This window comes from Peromyscus eremicus, chromosome 2 (genome assembly GCF_949786415.1).
Source record: "Peromyscus eremicus chromosome 2, PerEre_H2_v1, whole genome shotgun sequence".
Taxonomy (NCBI): domain Eukaryota; kingdom Metazoa; phylum Chordata; class Mammalia; order Rodentia; family Cricetidae; genus Peromyscus; species Peromyscus eremicus.
Genome location: NC_081417.1, coordinates 117,326,097 through 117,347,723, shown reverse-complemented (window position 1 = coordinate 117,347,723; position 21,627 = coordinate 117,326,097). Strand labels below are relative to the sequence as shown.

Sequence of the window (21,627 nt, the reverse complement as noted above, 5' to 3'; positions counted from 1 at the left end):
CCTCCCACCCTCTCCCCCATCATTCCCCACCACTCCCATTTCCCCTCCAGTCCCCTCCTCCTCCATCTCCACCCATGAAAGGACAGGACTCCCATGAGTCTCAACAAAGCATGGCATATCAGTTGCAGTAAGACTAAGCACCTCCCCATGTATCAAGGCTGGGCAGGGTGACCCACTGTGAGGGGTAGGGTTCCAAAGGCTAGTAAAAGAGTTGGAGTCAGCACCTGTCCCCACTGTTAGGAGTCCCACAAGAGGACCACTTATGGGCTTTTTCATAACATGCAATGAGCAGGACTGCTCTGGGCTAAGTCCTGAGGGGTGAGGGATCAATAGCAAATGGAAACTCGGAAGACGCTATGGAATAAGCCAAGCCTGGGAAAGGGATGTGCTTCACAAACCAGACTGTAATGCTCCTTTTAAGTAAAAAGCTAACTTAAACTCTGTCATAAAATGTGATAGCTTTTTTTTAAAATCAAATATCAAAGGAAAGTTAAAAATCAAGAATTTTATTGAGCTATTTAATGACATTTCTTGCCTCCATTCAGAAGTGGTTTAAGACCACCACAGTGGAAGCCATACCTAGGTCTTCATAGGAGGAGCCCTATCTGTGTTCTGATGTGAGTTACATTTTCTCCTAAAATATGGTGGTAGATTTGGCCTAGTTACTTTGTGTTTACTCTTTTAAAATAATACGGTGTGTGTGTGTGTGTATATATATATATATATATATATATATATATATATATATATATATATAGTAATGAAGTGTTACCATTTGAAGGGAAAAGGGTTAGATTTATATGTATGCATACATGATGTAGTCACTAAATGTAGCCAGTTTAAAGGCTTCTGTGAGGTTTACAGAGCTATTGTGTATTCAGCTTGGTTGAAATCTAAGTAATATTTCCCTCAGTATCAAAAACATACCCCTGGAAACATTTTGACAAGACACATCATGTAACTGATACCAAAAGAAAAGCGGGACCTTCCCACAGAACACTTGTCCCCAGTTTTTGCTGTAACTGGGGATGTAACCACACATGGAAGTCATCAGTTCCTCTCAGTCTCTTCAGCTGAGTTACTAAAATCAACTTCCCTTCATGTGTCTGACTGAATTTTACTATGTTGGAACTTTATTTTCCTTAAAAATGCTTGGAAAAGAAAAAAAAAAAAAGCTCTGCTTTGATGTAGTAAGAGTGTGAAAAATTAATTTATGCAGAAGACTGGCTCATAGGTGTGGCTATGCACCTTCTTTGGGATTTAAATCCCATAATTTTGAAAGCTAGGATAAATAGGCTGACTGATACACATTATGGAATGATACTCAGGTATTAAAACACTAACTTTCAAAAACTTCTGGCTGGTTTTCAGGGAAGCTGTTTGTTTTCAGAAACTTAGAAATAAACTTGGAAAAATAAGTGCAGACAAAATGCTGGAGTTTTTACATATAGTAAAATTGAGCTATCAATGCAAAAAAAAACTGTACAAAGTCAAGATTATAAATATGTTTAACAAAACCACATTACTGTTAATAACAAATTGTTGATGCCAGTCATGATTCAAACCTCTGAAGCTTAGATTTGATTTCTGATGGGTATGTAGAAGACAGTGGCTTGGTTATTGTCTGCCATCATCAGCTAGTAAACAAATCCTTGTCTATATTTAAGCTTATTTTGCATCTCAAAATCTGTTAAACCAGTGGAGCGTGTTCCATTAGATGGCTTTGTGGGATCAAGCAAATGAAGCACTTGTGTGTGTGTGTGTGTGTGTGTGTGTGTGTGTGTGTGTGTGTACAGAGAGGTGTTTCTTCAAGAGTTTTCAACGAGATTTTAAAAATGTTATCTGTATCAATCTCTGAAAAGTGTGATTTTGGGTAAAATTTTTAGTTTGTGGTTTTTGATATCTTTTAATTTTTACAAGTAAAGTGTTTGAGTCAAGAAAGCAAATTGTGAGCTATTTTCAAGTGCTTTATAATGGGCCAGAGGGTGCACAGTGTCATAGTCACACGGGAAGTACCAGAACTGAGCTATAGCAAAATGATAATGGTCACTGTGGTTAATAGATTACAGATTATTTTACTTTTCTCATGTGTTTGTTTCCCCAAGTTTTCTATAATGCCCATGAGAAATAGTATAAACACAATAGGAATAATTTGGGAATTTTACAGAGATTTCTACATTTCTAATTTTTATTTCTTGCATGGTTCCTTACAGTTCAAAAATGGATGCTGGCAATTTTGAGCACCGTTGAAAGGTGTTTTCCCATTGGGACTGACACATGCAAAGGGAGACAGAGGAAGAGAGCTGCCCGGAACTGATGGACTTCCTGAAAGTCTACTGTCTGAATGGCCAGTTTCATTGGTGATAAGTTGTGAGTTAGCTCAGAAAAAGCAAAGACTATGGATGGGAGGAATCACTGCTAACAGCTTTTCTTCCTGGCCTCTCAAGAACAACACAGCTTCACCAGAACATCCTTCAAAGATGACCCCTGCCCTGCTCCCTGCCAGACTTCCCCAGAGTAACCTTTGTGCTTTATCAGCGGCGTTTTTCAAGCTTCTCCCTCAGCACTTAGGGGAAACAGAAGCTTGTCATCATCATGCTGAACATCAGACGAAGAAACGTTAACTGTGAGGACATATGGTACCTGTGTCACGACTGCCTGCCAACAAGAATAGCAGCCCCTCTCCTTCTGTGTTTCCCGTGTCCTGGTGACTCCTACGCAGAACAGCAGAAGAGTAAAACAATTCCACCCCGTGCCCCATCTGCTGACAGTCTATGCAGAAATGACTGCCACCTGCATGGTGGCAAAATCATTGATGAAATCCTAACAGCAATGACTTAGAAGGCCTTATGCTGAGAATGCCAAAGAAATCCTGGACACAACGAAGCGATGAATGCACAATTGTTAGTACATGCCTGGTGGTTTTATTGTCTTTTCCACATTTTAGAATATCTGTGTTAATAATTATTATAAGGAATAATTACATTTGTGTTTTACTTTACTCTGTGTAAGGACCTTTCATATCCAACAATCTGAGGTTGGTTTGGAGGTAATGCTAATTAAATATATTTAAAACCCAGATACATGAAAGGATTTGAAAGGGGAGTTTCTCCTGAGTATCTACATCTCTTTGTGTCACTGGTAAACCTTCTCCATTTTTTATTTCTATCACTTCTCTTTCTTGGGGTAGCTAGAGGTCCATAAAGAAGGGTTTTCTCCCTTTTTCTTTTGTAGTGCTGTGCCTTCTACATGCTGGGCATGCAGTCAACTGCTGAGGCACACACCCAGCATTTAAAAGACCATTTTATTATAGAAATATGCAACCTAAAACTGTGCTGATCCTTCCTAAAAGACTCATGGCAAAAATAAAAGCTACTATTGGCCAGCCATTGTCTGAAGCAGGCTCAGGTCCATCAAATAGTGAAGTGGTTTCCTCAGATTTCTTACCTTCCATTTTCTTTTGGAGAGGTTTGTAATTACTCATCAAATCTGCTAAAAGCCGTGATTTACAAATGAACAAGATTCAAGCAGTTTTCCTGCATGTCTCCCAGTACTTTAACACAGGAGTACACCACCAGCTAGACTATTAGTCTCAAGTCAGCTTTAAGGACTGGTTCTGGGAGAGGTAGATGCAGAGGGAGGTGACATTATGTATAAGAAAGAAAAAAAACCATGCTGTTGTCCATGGGAAGGGAAGCCAGGTAGCAACTCATAGCAGATCATGTTGTGGGATGATTTATGTAGAAGACTGAAATGCTAGAAACTTCTTGAGAGCAAGCAAGGTTGACACAGAGACAGCCCTGTCACATGGGACATGTGAGATTGGAGAATGGTAGTAAAAACCAGTATTTAGTGAATGTTTTGCATTCACAGTGAACCCATGGCTGGACTTTCATCCTGACTAGTGTCATAAAAAAGGTGCCATTATTATTCAGTTTCCAGAGAAGGAATGCGAGACTTAGGTTATAACACATCATGCTGAGGCGGTAGCTCTAACCCTGAAGGGTTATTACAGAGCCTAAACAGAACACACACACACACACACACACACACACACACACACACACACACACACCACACACACACACCCCTCTTTCAGATATGAAACACATCTACTCCACTTCTTCCCTACATATGTAATTGTATATATGCATATGTAAATATGTATTACTGAGTACACTGATATAAATTAATGGGGTTTTCCTTTCTAATATCTAGGATAAAGCCACGTCTAGTTACAGTAACATTCACATATGGCATACGACTATATATCAGAATGCTAATACAGCAACAATTAATAGTATTCAGTGATGATTACCTAGATTTCAATCACTCCTATCCCTCCACTGCCCTCTTAGGTTAGTGGAGGAGACAGGCTGGGACATGGGTGGAGGCCTCCGAAACTCTCTATCTCCTTAATAACAATATTCTTCCCATGTCAGTGCCACCGTCCTCCATTTGATGTCCGACTTGTGTGCATCACAAAGGCAAGGACGTGCTTTTCTTACTGACTGCTGTGTCCCACTAGCTTTTGCGTACCTGGGCACATCGCAGGCACTCAGCAAATAATCATTGACTGAATGAGCACCGTGGTCATCATGCTGATAACAAATGCAAAGTACAAAAGCCAAGTGCTACCAATTTGATCATTGTTTTCCCTACCAGATCCCTCACTATTACAGTTATAAAACATGACAAATCTTAGCGCATACACATCCATTATAATTAACTTTGAGAACCTACACAAAACATCGGAGAGAATCCAGTCTCCTTCCACAGATACAATTGTGAGCAAGCTTGAGGCATTTATATCTGAATCTATCTTAAGGACCATGTTAGTCAAACCCTGTAACATTGACAACCTATTTGAACAGCCAATTCCTTCAATATGATTTATATATTCCTAAGATTATTATGAGGTAGATAGTGAGCTTAACTTTTTTTTTTTTGCTCAAGAGTTCCTGCTATATGGAAAAGAAAAATGAGTATCATATAAAAATAACTCTTTACAATAAAGAAAGAAACACATAATACGCAATTATTTTTAGAGTTTCTGTGAATCATTTCATTTTTATTTGATGTGGGCAAACAAATACAAACATTCCTTTGGTCACACGCAAATCTGGGAGTTTCCATGGGTGAGAGTCAGAAGGGAGAAGAAGCAGAAGTAGGTAGTATGATATAACAGAAAAGGATACACACTCAAGAGAGTGCTGAAGGCATCGACGGACAGCCCACAATGCCCGTGTTAACTTGTATTTGCAGCCATGTGTTTATCTTCTGCAGTTTTCCTTTCCAGTGGTTCAGGTTGTTGCACTTAGAATGTCACAGGTGTGAACAAACAGCAGAGAAGACAGCAAGGCATCTAGGCCATTTGATAGTTTCTACAAAGACAGAGTCATTGAATGGCCCATTCACAATTAATCACTGATTAAAAAAAAAACAAAAAAGCTATGCAGAGGGCCTAGTCCAGTCCCATGCAGGCTCGACAGCTGTTGATCTAAATTTCATGAGTTCCCACTAGTTTGGTTTGGTTGTCTCTGTAGGTTTTCTCATCATGGGAGGCCTTAATTTCTTGTAGGAGGGAACAGAGGGGTGGATTAGGAGGGGGATGCTGGGAAGGGGGAGGAGGGAAGAGGAGGGTCTTTGGTATGCAAAATGAATAAATTTTTTTTTTCTTAAAAAAAAAAAAAAAAAAACCGCGCCGGGCGGCGGTGGCGCACGCCTTTAATCCCAGCACTCGGGAGGCAGAGCCAGGTGGATCTCTGTGAGTTCGAGGCCAGCCTGGGCTACCAAGTGAGTTCCAGGAAAAGGCGCAAAGCTACACAGAGAAACCCTGTCTCGGAAAAAAAACAAAAAACAAAAAAACAAAAACCAAAAAACGCAATGGAGTAACTTTTCTTGTGGCTGCCGAGTGCAGGCATACCCCAAGGTTAAACGTTCCCATCTCTGGATGCAGGGCTCTTAACTCTCAGCAGACTGCGCCAGGATTTTTTTTGGGGTGGGGGTCTCGAGACAGCCTTTCTCTGTGTAGCTTTGGAGCCTGTCCTGGAACTCACTCTGTAGACCAGGCTAGCCTCGAACTCACAGAGATCTTCCTGCCTCTGCCTCCTGAGTGCTGGGATTAAAGAAAGGTGTGTGCCATTACTGCCCGGCTTGCCTGAAGTTTTACAGTCTATTTCCCCTTTGACTTAATCTCAATGGATGTGGCACAGGAACCTCAGTCCTTCTTCCTGATCTCATCACCATTGGAGATTTCTTCCTCCTGATTAACAACAGACTTCTCCCTAGGTCTCCCATCCAAGTATCAAACAGGCGGGACCCTGCTTAGCTTCTGAGAACAAATGAAATGAGACTGTGCAGGGCTGGGGGTGTGGCTGTCAATGGCTCCTTAGACGGCTTCTTATGTTTGTTGAAGGTGGAGTCAGCCTTCCCTCCTTTGCCCCATCCTATTAGGTACAGAATGTTGCTGCTTAAATGGTGTTTTTGAGACTTGACAGTAGTGTCAAGTTGGTCCATTCCTGTTTCCTGGACTGTCTACCTAACTTCTCCCTGATTCTGTCTAAATATCAAAGATACTCAGACCACCCCTCCCTCAAAAAGTCCTTACAATTCACCATGCACAGGGATTGCATTTCAAATTCCTCCTCCAAGCACGTGATGCACTTTAGAATACGATCTTGAGTTACTTGACCAATCTCCTCAAACATTCCTCACTTGCCCCGGGTTTATTATCGCTGAGTACAAGCAAGGTATTCCTCATCCCGCTTTTGCTCAAGTTACTCTTTCAAACTATAACATTTAGCTTCCTGAATTCTGGTTCTTAATGTCAGCTGAGGCAAGTCCATTTTCCTCCAAGAAGACATCCCAGATTCTTCTCAGCTAACCCCTGTGCCCCTGTGATGTTTCAGAGTTTTGCAACTCTCCCATGCATACGCTATAGCAAGCCTTATGAGAATTCCTGTTGTTTGTTCATTTCTAGAAGGCAGACACCATTTTGCTTGATCGTCATTAATTCCAACACAAGGAGTTATATCCAAGAGGAGCCATGGAAAAGTTGGACCCACAGAGGGAAGGAACAAGTTAGTTAATCTTTAGCTTTTTTGATCAGTTAATCATGGGCTGTTTCCTTCTTCCTGCCCCAGGGAAGTGTTTAACTCAAGCTTCAGGTTTCAGAGTTGTCTCCATGAAGTAATCCTTCTTCTAGGGCTGATGGCTTTGTGATCTTCCAGTTCTACAGTTTACTTCTGCACCCAGGCAAGTATAACGCACACTCGAGGTTCATCTCCTTTTGGAGGGATAAAAGTTTCAGTGTTCAAAAGTAGAAGGCCTCCTTTGCTTTGGGCATATTTCCAATCTGCAGGATTGTGCTCAGTTTCTTTTGAGCCTGACACAGTTCAGGGACCTGTACTTGGGACCATCATGGTCCTAAAGGGAGGAAAATAGACCACAGGACTGAGTCTGATGGAGACCCAAGAAGATCCTGGCTTAGCTACCACCACAGAGCTAACAGATCATATTAGAGAGAAGAAAGATACCAGAATTTGGTCACTTCTCCAGTTTGAATGTAATCTCAAAGTCTGAATAATTAATAATTTTTCCAGGTGATATAGTACTTTAATAAACAAAAGAGAGTTGATTTTATTTAATTTTCCTAATTATCCTGACTGTCATTCTTTGCATTTTGAAGTTTATAAGACAAAGACTAAGGGACATTAAATCTTCAAGATCGGGAGGTCTTGCGGGGCACAACATCACTTTTATGACTTCCCAATAATTCTCTATGAAAGGATTTAATTCCTGACTTTGTGCTATCTTGAAGAAGTTACCCAAATTCCTGCACCTCTGATCACTGTTGGAGATGTGAATAGTAGGAGTACCACTATAGATGGTGGCGTGATCAGCCTGAGCTGTGGTATTGGAATGCTAGCTCAGAAGTGAACTGTGATATGGGGTAATCCACGAAATCTTGCAGCCCCATTACTGGCAAAGATAGTAAACAGTACCTGGAGATGATGATGATGATGATAATGATAAATAATTCACTATTATGCCCTGCCTGGTACAGAAGCTACCACTCATTAAGCTTTTCCATAACTATTTAATCAGAGAGATTCTGACATGAGTTCTGGAGACTCATGTCCTGCCTAGGAGCCCTCATATACATTTGCCTGAGACATCTTGTTCAAACAAGATGACTAGGACACACTCTGCTGACCATTCATCTTGTCTGCAGCATGTCTGTGTTACAGTAAACACGAGTGAGGTAGGGTGATGTCTTCAAAGAGCTGAAACCAAGCAGACATCCACATTCTCATTCTGAGGGCTTTCCAGAGCTAGGCAACTAGTTTACTATGAAGAGAAAATGGGAACTAATTCCTCTGCGCATTTCCCTGGTAGCGCATTTGCAGATTTCAATTGCACTTTAATCTTTTAAACAGATTTAGTATGTTAAAACAAAGAAACAAATGCTTCGTGAGCTCCCATTATTAATTGAGAGGATTGTGCCATTCATACACACCACAGTCAACGCACACAATCTCAGAAGGGCAAGGATTACGCTTTTATTTTAAATGAAGACTGACTTGAATTGCTGCTTTTTATGTTCCTGCTTTGTTTCGCCATCCTGATAGCTTGATACTGTGAGTTTTTCAGAGTAAGTACTCATTAATCTTAATGTGTTATTGATAGAAAAGGACCTGAGTTAAGTGGTACAATCAGAGGGCCGCTCCTACCTAAAGAACACTAGGAATTTAGCAAGGCAACTGCTTCCCAGGAAACTGTCCACACCTTTCAATTTTCCTTTCTTTAATGACTTCCAAGTGAGTTAATTAGCCTTTCCAAACTCATACAGGTTTTTTTTTTTAATTAAAAATCAGGGTAAATAAAAGTGAGTTAGGTTGGGGTGTAGCTCAGTGACAGAGCACTTGCCTAGTGGGTGTGAAGCTATAGGTTCAATCCCTAGAAAGAGAGGGGGAAGGGAGGGGGGAGTGTTTTCTACATGTGATCATGACTTACCAGTGATCAATTAGGGACATTAACAAGCCTGCATACAATGATTGGTCAGACATTTAGAATGCCTTGTCACAGAGTCAACACTAGTCCAGAGACAAAAGAAAGTCTTTTATTCCAGAGATGACTAAGGTCCTTCCAGAAACATATGTTTACCCTCTGAGGTCTAATCAGGATATAGAAAAGAACCTGGATGGATGACTGGGCTGGTGGGTGGAGTCAGAGCGGGAAGGGTGGGAGAGGAGGTTTCAATGAGACTCAGACATTGTGTCTGGGAATGACCGTGTTGGAGGGCTGGGGGTGAGAGAAAACTGCCCTGAAGATGGGACTGTGTGGAGGGTGGGCTGAGGGATGGGGCAGGGTATCTCCCACAAGGTTTTCAAGCCCTGCTCTGCCTGGCTATGAGGCTCTGGAAAGCTGTTACTCAGATCTCATTTTCTTCAGCAGTGACTTGTGTCATTGAAATGAGAACACAGAAGTGCTTTACACACAGTGAGTGCCCAGGTGTTACTGTATTAACTATTTACTGCCTCGCTTCTCCCAATGTGTCCCAGCCTCCACCATGTTTCATTTTTCTTATAGAACTCATCACCACCTCCGTACTATATCAACTACTTATTTCCCTGTTTTTAATCCTGCATGCTAGAGTGTAAGCTCTGTGGTAACAGGGATGTTTTTGTTTTCTTTGCTAATGTGAAGTAGTCAGCACAGTGCCTGCATGCATTAAGTATTCAATAGATGTTGCTGAATGAGAGAATCATCACTCAACAGTTTCTAGAATTTAAGATGCATGGCATGTTTTCGTTATGAAATAGCTAAACTGAACCCTGTCTGTAGGCACTGTCTCCATGGTACTGATGCTGAGTTGAATGGAGGAAACGAGTTGGGGCTGAGGTAGCCTGAGAGGCCCTGGAGAGCATGTGTTGGATGAGTCGTCCCCACAGAACCTGTTAGGGATGATGCTTGAAAGTGAACATGGTTGAAAGGAAGTTACTTCAAGTCTACAGATGAATGCAGAGGGAGGGCTGGAGGTGAGCGGTCACTGGCAATAAGAAGGGAAGCCAGTGGGGCAATCAGAGAGATGAGCGATGACCGCTGTTTACAGTCCGGAGGTTTGACAGACAAAGCAGAGCTGGGAGAACTCAAAGCTGCTGCTACTCACATGGCCCATGGCCACAGGAAAGTGAAGAACACTCTGTTGAGACTGTTTCTGAGAAATGTTGGTTTCGAGAGAGCTGGGGTTCAGTTAGGGAAATGAGTGTGAGTTCAGCAGAGAGTCTGAAGATGTAGGGAAGGTGTGCTAAAGATGCCATGCCTACAGGAATAGGCGCAGCGTGCAGGGTCACAGAGGAGAGTGTGACACAGGCGACCGAGATGGTCTGAGACACAAGGAAACTCACGGTGGCAAGGGTTTTTGCTGTTTGATTTTCACCACCAGATGCAAAATGATTTTATAGTTAAAAAAACATTCAAGGAGAGTGGCAATATGTTTTTGGAAACATCTTAACATTAAAAGGCACTACAGGATTGAAACAACTACTAGGCACAGTGATTTGTCACAGAAATATCATTCCCTTCTACTTCAGAATACTTGATGGCTGAAGGCAGATATCCTTCGTGTGTGTGTGTGTGTGTGTGTGTGTGTGTGTGTGTGTGTGTGTGTACTCATGTGCATGTGAGTGTTCATGCAGGTATGTGTACCCACACGTGTACGGGTATGCTTGTGGATGTAAAGGCCAGTGGTCAATGGTGGGTCTCTTCCTCAGGTGCTCTGCACCTTACTTTTGAGGTAGGGTCTCTTCTAAACCTGGAGCTCACCATTTGCCTAGACTGGCTGGCCAGTGAGTCCTTGGATCCTCCTGTTTCCACCACCGCAGTGCGGGGATTACAGTGTGAATTGTGGTGCTTGGGTTTGTAGGGTGGTGCTAGGTCCTCATACTTGTGTGATAAGTCTTTACCAACTGAGTCCTATTCCCAGCCCCAGGATTCTCTTTTTGGTTGATTTAAAAAGTCACCAGAGAGAAAAAGAGAAACCATGTTCCAAAAAAGGAAAAAAACTCAATAGCATTTGAATCATTTTCTTTATAAGCCCAATGTAAAAATATATTAAATTTTTCAGTAAAATATTTATAAAAGGTATTTTTAGAAGCATTGGGACCCTTGTACTTTAGAACCCTGGTCTAAGGCTTTTTACCCTATTTGTTAGCAAGTGTGAGCTACTTCATGTCATTTCAAACTAAACTCACTGGTTCATTAGCTACTTGATGGACTGGTCAATGACTCAAACGTTGACTGAGTGACTATAAGGTCCTAGTCATTATTAAGAACAGATAATGAACAATGACGTTTTAAACAGTACAAAAAAATTATTTAGAAGTTAGTAAATAAATGAAAAGCTTCTTTGAACAAGTGAAGATTTTGACATGAGAACCTTCATGTTCTTTACTCTCTGGATGAAGCATTGAAAGAAAGTACAGTTAGTAAGAATACATGTGAATAACATGAGTGTCCTAGGGACTCTGTCAAAATGCCAATTCTGTTGAATATCTGTCCATTTGGAGCATAAATGTTGAGGTTAGGCCATATTCTCAAGATGTTATACAATGTAGCCATTTCTATATCATTTCATCATGACAACAGAGAATAGTTTTTGCAGTCTTTTCAGGTTTCCCTAGGTGAAAACACCTCAGACTGATCTCTACATATGATGCTCTGTCCCGTTAGTTAATTTCCTGACTTTCAAAGCTGAGTGCAGACTCTGCTACTGGCTGAGATGAACCAGAGTTAGAGCCTTGCTCGGCAGGTACAGGTCTGCGCTGTGCTTTAGGACTTCCAACCCATCCTGAAGCAGCTGCTTCCACTGCTTTACTGATGTACCCAGTAAGAAGTAAGAAGGTGCCTGGATATGTTTTGTCTGGATGGTTTTGGACAGGGTCTCTCCAGCATGGAGCTTGCTACTTGCCCTGACTGGCTTCAAGTGCATCAGGCTCGGCATGCTGGGATTGCAGGAGTGAGATGGCCCAGCATTCTCACCTGGACCCTTTAATTTCAGCTGATTAGAAAATTTTGGAGGTCAAAAGTTTGTGGGCTTGGTATATTTCTTACTACAAAACTAATGCCCTCAGGAGATAAAGTCCCATGGGAAAAAGGCATCCTCTCAGGAAAATCACCTCGAACCTGTTTTTGGCTTCAGGCCATTTGGCCTCTACATCCACAAGCACACCCATACACATGTGAGCACACACCGGCATGAACATCAGAGAGGGTTGAGGTCAGACCATGTTTCCCTCACCTGTCAAGTGTTAAGGGCTTCTGTCTTTTAAGAAAAATTCACTGTTGGGTGAATTTGCGGGTTTATTTCATACTGTTCATATATTTCAGCCATTCTGATTTTTAAAACACACACTCAAGTTCCTGTTGTCATGGAACACAAAGACAAGTTCAGTATTGATATTTAAGGATAGGGAGAAAAAAATATATTTTATCAGCTTTTGACCCTGAAATAAATTTCACTATTTAAAATTATACAATGTAGGACCTTATATGATGACAAATCTTTATGCATAAAATGGCTGATTAATTAGGTAAAGTATTTAATTCCCCCCCACCACAGGTAGTTTAAGTGGGTCATTTAATCAAATGTGCCTCCTGTGAAGATGAGTTAGAAGTCAAACACAGAACAGAAGAGTGCTAACCCTGAACAGAGAGTCTAAGACGTGGTCAGACATCGGGCTTAGAAATCTGGTATTTTTAAGTGTTTCTCTTAGTCTTCTGGAATGGCAAGTTCAACAGGAGTTGCCCACTTTCCTGTGGTCATTACAGTTACAGCAATGGGGATGCGGACCGGCCCTCCCCCTAATGCTCCCTATGCTTCTCCTGCTTCTCTGATCCCCTACGGAGCCTTCACACACGCGGGCACACACACTTACAGTTTACAGGACTGGATTCTCTACCTGGCATGTCAGCTTTTCCAAATCAGGCCAAATGTATCCCAAGCCCAAACGTGCCCAAGTTTGCCACACACACTTGGAAAAGGATTAGGCAAGAGCCTGGTTGACAGAGTCAAGTTCCTTAGCCAAAGAAAGTTCCATTTTTGTTCTGCTTTTAACTGGCCACCGTTTGTTAAGTGACCAGTGTTAACTGCAAATCAGCTTTAGTCTGTTCAATGGGAAAGGTTGAGGAACACATACAAACCAAATTCATGAAATGCTTTCTTTAGCACTCGATGCTTTTCAAGTAGCCATAGCATTTTCAATGGAGAAAAGCAAGACCAGAATTTTGAGGACAACTGGGGATTTGTCAATGAGAATTAAAAACAAACGAAGGAGAGGAGACTAGAAATTAGAATCTGGTATGCTATGCACTACTTACCTTCAAAAGTCAAATAAAACTTTCCTCTGTCAAACCAAACGAGGGAAGGCTGCTCATTCTCTGTTTGGCCAGGAGTTGAAGCGGGATGGGGAAGGTTAAGGAAAGGGAGAGAGAAGGACACGATGTGAGTTACAGAGCAGGTAATTAATCTCACTACGGGGGGAGGGTGGAGGCTCTGCATGCCACTAGCGTGCAGGAAAAAGGGAAGGCTGCTAGTCTAGAGGTTTTTGTTTTGTTTTTGTTTTCTTTGAGCAAACAAGGCAAAATCAAAGCCATGGAGACTGAAGGGATGGACACGCGTGTAGGTAGCTTGAGGCTAGGCACTTGTATGCACGGGAGCAGATGTCTTCCTGGCCATGCAGGGGTGTTAGCATATTTTAACTGCATTAATTGGGCAAAACTGTCATTCAGCAATTGCTGTATCCTTTTTGTCTTCAATATCATCCCCTTGCTTGTCGGCACAACTTGGAGTTGAGGTTTATATGCAACATTCGCTTAGCTTTCAACGACAACAGCGTTGCATATCAATTTAAAAGTTCACAGACGATGTCAAAGATCTCCCATCCCTCTGCTGGAGTCGCCTTAGGCATCCAGTCCACAACACACCCTTTACTTCTGTACCAAAGAGGAGAAGAAAGATTTCTAATGGCGCTTCCGCAGGTTTTTAAATTAGAAAACGGTCAACAGATTCTGAGTACTTATTTACTTCTTCCTCTGAAATTCACACAGCAATGACACCTCACCTGGTCTGAGCCTGTTCTCTGAGAAACTGTCATGCAACCTGCCACTTTAGAGCATGTATGCCCACTTAAAATCGGTTCCTTCCGTGGCCCGAGTTCCACCATGGATGGTACATGGACAGGGTGCATCTGAGAGGCACTGGGACTCATGAGGTGAGGAACATGTCCATGAAGCTTCTAGCATTCAGATGGAAAATGGCTTGGATTTGAAAAAAAAAACAATCTAAGCGTCTAGGTATCGCCCGGCTAGCACCATACCTGCAGGCGTGCCACAGAGCCTTTCAAACGAGGGCAGTTTGTCATAAAAAACATCGTCTTCCGACACTACAAACCAAAGAAACATAAACGAATGGAAAACGAAAACACAAATACAAGTTCCCAACGAAACCGAGGAGCACAGCTTACTGACTGAGGCGGGAATGAGCATCACAGGAAAACGAAAGACTGTAAGACACTGGGATGAAGGTGAAGAGATGGAAAGTAAGTGATGAGCTTATCTGAGGTGATTCTATGAGGAGAAACTGAACCAAAAAAAAAAAAAAAAAAAAAAAAAGAAGTCAGGGTTTAGCATCTGTCAATGTGGTGGGAGTCAGCTTCAGGGGAGGACTTAGATCCTACCATCTCAGGGAGCCATAAAAGGCACAGCTTCTCTTTTGTGAGACTGCTTCACTCCAATGCAGCTCTCCAGGGACCAGACATGTGTCCATCAACAAGAACCCCAGCACAGCCCTGACCACTCAACAAGGTCACCTGGTATATGCATTCTCCCAGGAAGAAAGGAGTTAGCTCTTAATCTGTCCACAAAACAGCAGCATAAATCCAGGTTCCTGCATGCCTTGTGCCATTTTAACTAACTTGTGCCTGCCTTCGATAGTTACAGATCCTTGATTTTGAAGTGTTATCATACTGATATCTTTGACCATGGTGCCAACTGTGGCTAGTTGCTTATCTTTGGGAATTGGCCACAGCTTTATGAGCTGGGACACTGAACCTCAACTATTTCGGATCTTTACCCAGTCTCCTCATCAAACAACAAATAGAGGAACTGTCTTTTACTCTATGTGATTAAAAAATAATGTTATAGGTTTTAAAGGTGTTATTACAACGTTAATATGTAATCAAATAAAACTAGGAATGGGGAAACATATTCTTGTTGCAAAAAAGTTAAGGGCAGAAATTAGGATCCAACAAACCTTTCATAAACAGTGATGCTTTTGGAAGTCATTCTAGTAACCGATGCTTAGACTTAGGGTATATGACAGGGAAACTTTTCAATTCTTTAGGTTCTAAGATTTAAGGAAAAAAAAAGTGTGTGTGTGTGTGTGTGTGAATGTGAGTATGCATGAGTGTATGTGTGAATCTGTGTGTTTGTATGTGACTGTGTGTGTGTGGGTGTGTGGTGCATGTCTGTACCCAAGGAGGCCGGAAGAGGGCACTGGATTCCCTGGAGTTGATATTATAGTTGTGTACCACCTGATGAACTAAGTTTGCTTAGAACTAAACTTGGGCCCTCTGGAAAAGCAGCAAGCCCTTTTTAAGTAACTAAATTAACTAGTTAATTAATATATTTTATTAATTAATTAATGGATGTTTTGCTTGCATGTATGTCTGTGCACCACATATATGCTGGTGCCCTCAAAGACCAGAAGAGGGTATTGGATTCCCTGGAACTAGGTTTACAGATAGTTATGTGCTGCCATGCAGATACTGGGAATCAAATCCAGCCAGTGCTCTTAACCACTTAGCCATCTTTCCAGCCCCAGTTTCCAGGATGTTATTTGCCAGTATTTAACTGCACTTACAGCTACCTTGGAGGTGGAATGATTTAGTGGAACTCTTGTACCATTGTGTGGGCATAGCAGATACAGATGTTTCACAAAATATAGCATCTTTTGTTTCTATGCAGAATAACTTGACATGAATATAATTTCCCCTCAGAAAGTTTATAGAATTTAGAATTGCTGTCCACATTGGAGGAAATATTTTATGTTGCACTGCTTAGAATAAGTCGCTTTTACTCAAGTTATGGACCAAAGGAAACATCAGAGTCCATCTGACACTTTTTTTTTTGTTACCCATCAATGGTTACTTTTCATTTGTTACAGATTCCTGCCACATTAAAGATGCAAATCAAAATGCAGAATTACTGCAGGGAAGGATTATACTTAACAGGGAAGCAAAATTGCCTGTCTTGTTATTATCATGTAAACAAACAAACAAAGAAACAGGAGACATCTCACAGTCACTGAAATAAGAAGCAAGTAATAAAGAGGGGGTTTTCAAGGAGAGATAAGGCTCCATTATCTCTTCTGCTACCTCTCATCTGATTCTTATAACTTCAAACACTTTCCTCCGTCCATTAACAGCAATAGATTTCTCCCTCCCCGGAAGTACTCAGTGCAGGTCCCATGGGCTGTTTCTAGCATGAAAATCCTCCCTGCGTTTCCTCTGTTCTAGATGCGCATCTTTTCACATGCTCAGCTTTCCAGAGCTAGAGTGTATTACAGTTAATCTGGTAAAAAACAATTGTCCCCTGATGAATTTGGAAGCCTTTGTTTTTCTTGGTCACATATAAAATAATGGTGTTTTTAAAAATCAAATTTAAAAAATTAAAAAAATATATAGTTACATAAGAACTCATTATTTGAGGGTAAGGATACACAGACACTCCTGTCTTCTCATCCTGTATTGGGTCCACTACTCTATGACCACAACTCTTGTAAAAAAAATTAGTCACACTTAAAGTTCTTTATGGGTGTTTTCTTATATGATTATTGTGTAGAGAGTCTGACTTGCTGTTCTTTCATTTTTGGAGACAGGGTCATCCTGCCTCAGTCTCACGAGGCGCTCTACCAAACGTGGCACAGGCTTACTTTACAAATTTCAGTTCATGTACGGTCTTGAGATTGGCTCATCAGTTCCCACGTGATTGCTCCAAGAACAACGCCAAGGGCACAGGGAATGGCGGGAAGGTGCTGTGGAGGTGGAAGGGGACTGCTCAGCCACCAATTTAAGGAGCTCCCTGGGAGTTGTCCACCTCCTCCAATCTGCTTGTTTACAGTGAGTTGTCCATTCAGGCAAAGCAGAGCCTTTGGAGGAAACCAGAGACAACAGCAGAGAAGGCTGGCTGGTCATTCAGCAGGGGAGTTACTTCCCGGAGAAATGGCTGTCATGTGACCAGAGCCAGAACCAAATAAAGACTAGGTGGTGGGGACTTAAGTGGGAGATGAAACCAAATCAAAACAATGGGACCTCACAAAGCAGAGGAGGCTGCTCATCCACAGGAGGCACTGTGACCAGCTTCCTACAGGGGCTCCATTTTCCAAGCCCTCTGTGGTTCATCTGGAAAGAACACACACTTGGAATGTTGAGGATCATTGTGGCTGGTGGTAACTGGAGATTTCTGCAGCAGGAAGTATAGAAAAACATTGTCCAAAGGCATGGCCACAGTTCGGAGTCCCTGTGTGTTCAATTTTCCCTGTGGGTCACAGAGAGCTGAAAAGACATGCTGGATGGCCCCTCTGAGGTAGAGTGTTGTTACTTTTCCTTCTTTGCCCAACAAAGCAAATCAAATGGAGTGCATGGAATGAATGTTCCTGAGAAAGCCCAACAATAGGATAGGATGTGGGCAACTGAATACGAAATTCAAGGAGATTAAAGAGACAGAGGGTGAAAAAAGGGCTAGCTATTACAAAACGTGAACAAAAACAAAAAATCAGAGAGGAATGAGCTAAAAATCTGTCTCTTAAGAAATGACATGAGCTGGAGGGACATGTGACTGTCTTGAAGAACCAAAAAGGGAAAAAAATTTACATGAAATTGGGAAAGTGGCTATATTTTCAATTTATTAATTTAACCCAAACTTGAAGGTGTGTGTGTGTGTGTGTGTGTGTGTGTGTGTGTGTGTGTGTGTGTGTGTGTTTGAGACAGGGGAGGTTGATCTGGCTTAAAGTATAGAATATACAACAGAGCTGAAATTCCCTTTGCGGTTCTTAGAGGCACACCTTCCCTTGTTCTTCTGGGAAACATTGGCATCTGTTCTCTAAGAGAGCTTTTGGCTTTCTCTAGCTACTTCTCAAATGGGCGATTCCGTGGTGTGCTCTGCCGTACGTAAGCAGCAGCAGGAACTGACTGAGCTGAGTGAATGATTCTCCCAAACAGTGCAGAATGGGACAGCTGATTTACAGCGCAGAAGAACCAGAGGGCAGTGTGGAGAGTGGGGCAGTGAGGTCACAGGAAAAGTGTGATGGGCAGGCTGCAGGTCAGGCAGCATGCAGTGGAGGAGACAGGCAGTGGGAGAGGCTGGGAGGTGGCAATGGCGGCGAGGCCATTCTCAACCCTTCACTTTCATCACAGTGTCCACGGAGAGAGAGGTACAGGGGCATCTGCTGGAAATGATTTCTTTCCCCCCTCCAGGGAAAAGGGACCACACATCACTGAAAAGCACTAGAATAAAAAAAACATTCAAAAAATTTCTCAAGCATCCTAATGCCAATGCCTATATTTGTCAACCTCAGACAAATGATGAAGAATTGAAAGTTTTGAGACAGTGAACATTCCAAGGTTTTTTTTTTTTAAATCATTTCTGATCTAAACATGCTCTCTCAAAGGAAAATGCTTTTGGTTACAAGGAATATCCAAATATCAGCACCTTCCTCGGTGACTTCCTTTGTGAGTCCCTCAGCACGGGACAATGTAAGAAAATCCCTACAAAACACATGCGTTTTCGCATTCTGTAGACGGTCAATTGGGGTGGCTAAAGCGCTGGCCTCCTTCGCCGAGAAAGTGCTTTCAAGAGAAGAACCAGGTGACAGTAGCAAAGACACAGCAAAATGATGACGACTAGAAACAGGGCCCGGGGAGCTCAGATCCTGAAGGACAGCCAACCAACAGCCACAAACACACGAAGAGAGAGAGAGATCATTTTACCAACAGTAGGAGTGGTCGCTGCGCTCAAGGAATTGGTTGACGATATCGAAGAAGTGCTTTCAGCCCGCGCTAAGGGTGCTATCGGAGGAGGGCTGGAAGAGTGTATGGGTGGGCTAAAAGGTCTGGACTGCAGGAGAAGAAAGAGAAAAGTTAGACACAGCCGAAACATTTGGGTTCAGCATTTTACAACATTTCTTACATTTTATTTATTTTGTGTCCACGCGCGCGCGCGCATTTGTGTGCCACGGAGTGCACACGAGGGTCAAATGACAGCTCTCTACTCTAGGAGCCACAGAGATTGAAAGCGGGTTTTGCCAGCCGGTGCCTACACTACTCTGAGTCATCTTGCCAACTCTGGTTTCACTACCTCTCTTGGCTCTCAGCCCTGGCTATGAAAACTCAGGTTCTTGGTGGCCACGGCACCAGTTTCACTGGACTGGATTGTACCTACACAAAGCCGGTGCGCTGGAGCTAGAGCAGCCATCAACCACATCTTGCGCTCAGTAGGCACTCCGCCCTAGACGAGCCGTTTGCACGCCTCCCAGGAACCACACTGGTGTAGTCCTACATAAAGAGGTTTCCAGAGAATCTGAGGGCTAGGATGCCATTTATTCAGCGGCTGTTGTACAGAGGCCAACGAGATTTACTTCTGGCACAAGCTTCTTAACTGAACCACTGAGAAGACTATTCCCACACTTCAATCATACAATAGAATTCAAGGAAGTGTTGGTAGACACTGAGAGGCCACCACTCTATATTTATATCAATGAATTCTGCTGCTGATTTATCTGGTGTCTAGGGTCAGAGAGAGGATTTTTCTTCTTTCAGAGTTTTCCAGTAACTAAGACAAATATTGTAAAATACTACCCCCCTTTCTGAAGAGATTCATATGATAGACCATCACTATTGACATTTGCTTCCAGCTGCTGCCACGGAGCTGAAGGCCTAGGCATCGGACTCCTACCACTTTAGACCTTAGCTTGAAAGCTGGGAGAAATCTGAGGAAGGTTGAAAGGCATCCTCACAAGGCAGTGACTTTTTTTCCAGCTGGCCCCTGTGATGGTCACTTGTGCTGTGATGCTTAGACCTGAAGTCAAGACATCCTGTGTTAGGGGACTTGGGGATCTTGTTCTGAGCATGCTAAGGCAGGGAGCAACATACCACATCTCCAACTCCAGGCTTTCCTGGAGGTAGCTTCGGCCGGGATGGAGGCCGGGGAGGAGGCGGAGGCGGAGTAGTGCTGCTGCATGGAACTAAGGGGGTAGCTGGCCGAGCAGGAGAAGATGCACCTGGAAAACAGGCTGGTGTTAGAGACAGCAGGAAACACGGGTGGCCAGAACGCGCCAGTGCAGAGCCATGCCCGGCACAGATGCGCACTTTCCTTTTTCTTTACGGTTACTATACTAAGCCTTTTGCACAGCACATTTCTTTTTATTTCAATAAAGAGAAAAGGGACTCGGTTGATGGCAGAAGCTGAAGCTTATCACCTCGCTGTCATGTGACATCCAATGAAAGGTAAATCCTTGATGGAAGGTGAATTCAGGTGACTCTGGGCTGGGGCCATAGGGGTGGTTCATTTTGACCATGTACACGTGGGACTTACGATACATTTTCCTGTTTTTTTTTTTTTTATTTACATTCAGAATTTATGTCCGAGATGAAATTGGAAGTTAAAACTTGAAGGAAGATGAATGCTTTTTCCACACTAGATTTTTCTTTTTTTAAACCCAGGTGAGAGAATTATGCCGTTGACGGTACATCAACCCCCGAGTGCTAACTTCATCCCTATCTCAAATACGCAGTGTGAGCAAAGGACAGGACACTACACGTCATGAGTCCTTTGTGTGTTGAATCTTTATAACACAGAGACACAGCAAGGGCTTCATAAGGAGTGTCCCTGGGAGCCTGCTGAAGTTGGGTTTGTTACTGACGGTCTCTTTGGTGGTTTTGACAAAGCCTCTTGGATTTACTTTTTTGGCTGTCCATGACAAGCGTATGAAACACAGATGGTACACGGAGGCTGGCATGCACACTGAGCTCAGTGCTTAGGGACCTGTCTGTCTTCAGTCATAAGTCCGGGATGCATGGAGAGCTACCTGGCCCCAGACCTTAGGAGGCAAAACGGATGTTCAGACAGTTCTTGTTCAGAAACCTTGTCGCTTGATTAGAAACAGCAGGTTGTACAATCATGCTTTAGAAGAATACTCCGTCTCCATATTCCTCCCCTAGCTGCCTCCACATACCTGCTACCCGACTAGCTATCTCCACATGTCCCTGCTTCCACATTTCCCATCCCAACAGTTGCCTTCACATCCTGCCACCTCCACATCCCCCATCTTACCAGCTGCTTCCATATCCACCCATCCCCACCTCCATATGCCCACCCTTCTGGCTACTTCCTTTATGCAGCAAGGCACAAAACCAAGACCACTGGAGTCCTAGACTAGCACCCCAATCCAGATTTTGAGATTCTCAAAGAGCTTTGAATCTGAGAAGCAAACGTCTCAGTATCATCTCTCATCTTAAGAGAGTCTCTGAGGGTTAGCTTTGCTTCTCTTGTTTGAAGAGTGAAATC

The 21,627-nt window shown here is 42.7% G+C and overlaps 1 protein-coding gene across 1 annotated transcript in view; it reads right to left on the bottom strand.

Annotated features, from left to right (window-relative positions):
- The window catches only part of Sgip1 (SH3GL interacting endocytic adaptor 1), a 205,400-nt gene that overhangs the window by 21,246 nt on the left and 162,527 nt on the right, over positions 1 to 21,627 (bottom strand). Inside the window, exons 16-18 of the mRNA XM_059254587.1 lie at positions 20,214 to 20,341; positions 19,053 to 19,179; positions 13,384 to 13,443 (exon numbers count right to left, since the gene is read on the bottom strand). Of these exons, the coding sequence (XP_059110570.1) occupies positions 13,384 to 13,443; positions 19,053 to 19,179; positions 20,214 to 20,341 (315 nt within the window). The remainder of the gene's footprint in view (positions 1 to 13,383; positions 13,444 to 19,052; positions 19,180 to 20,213; positions 20,342 to 21,627) is intronic.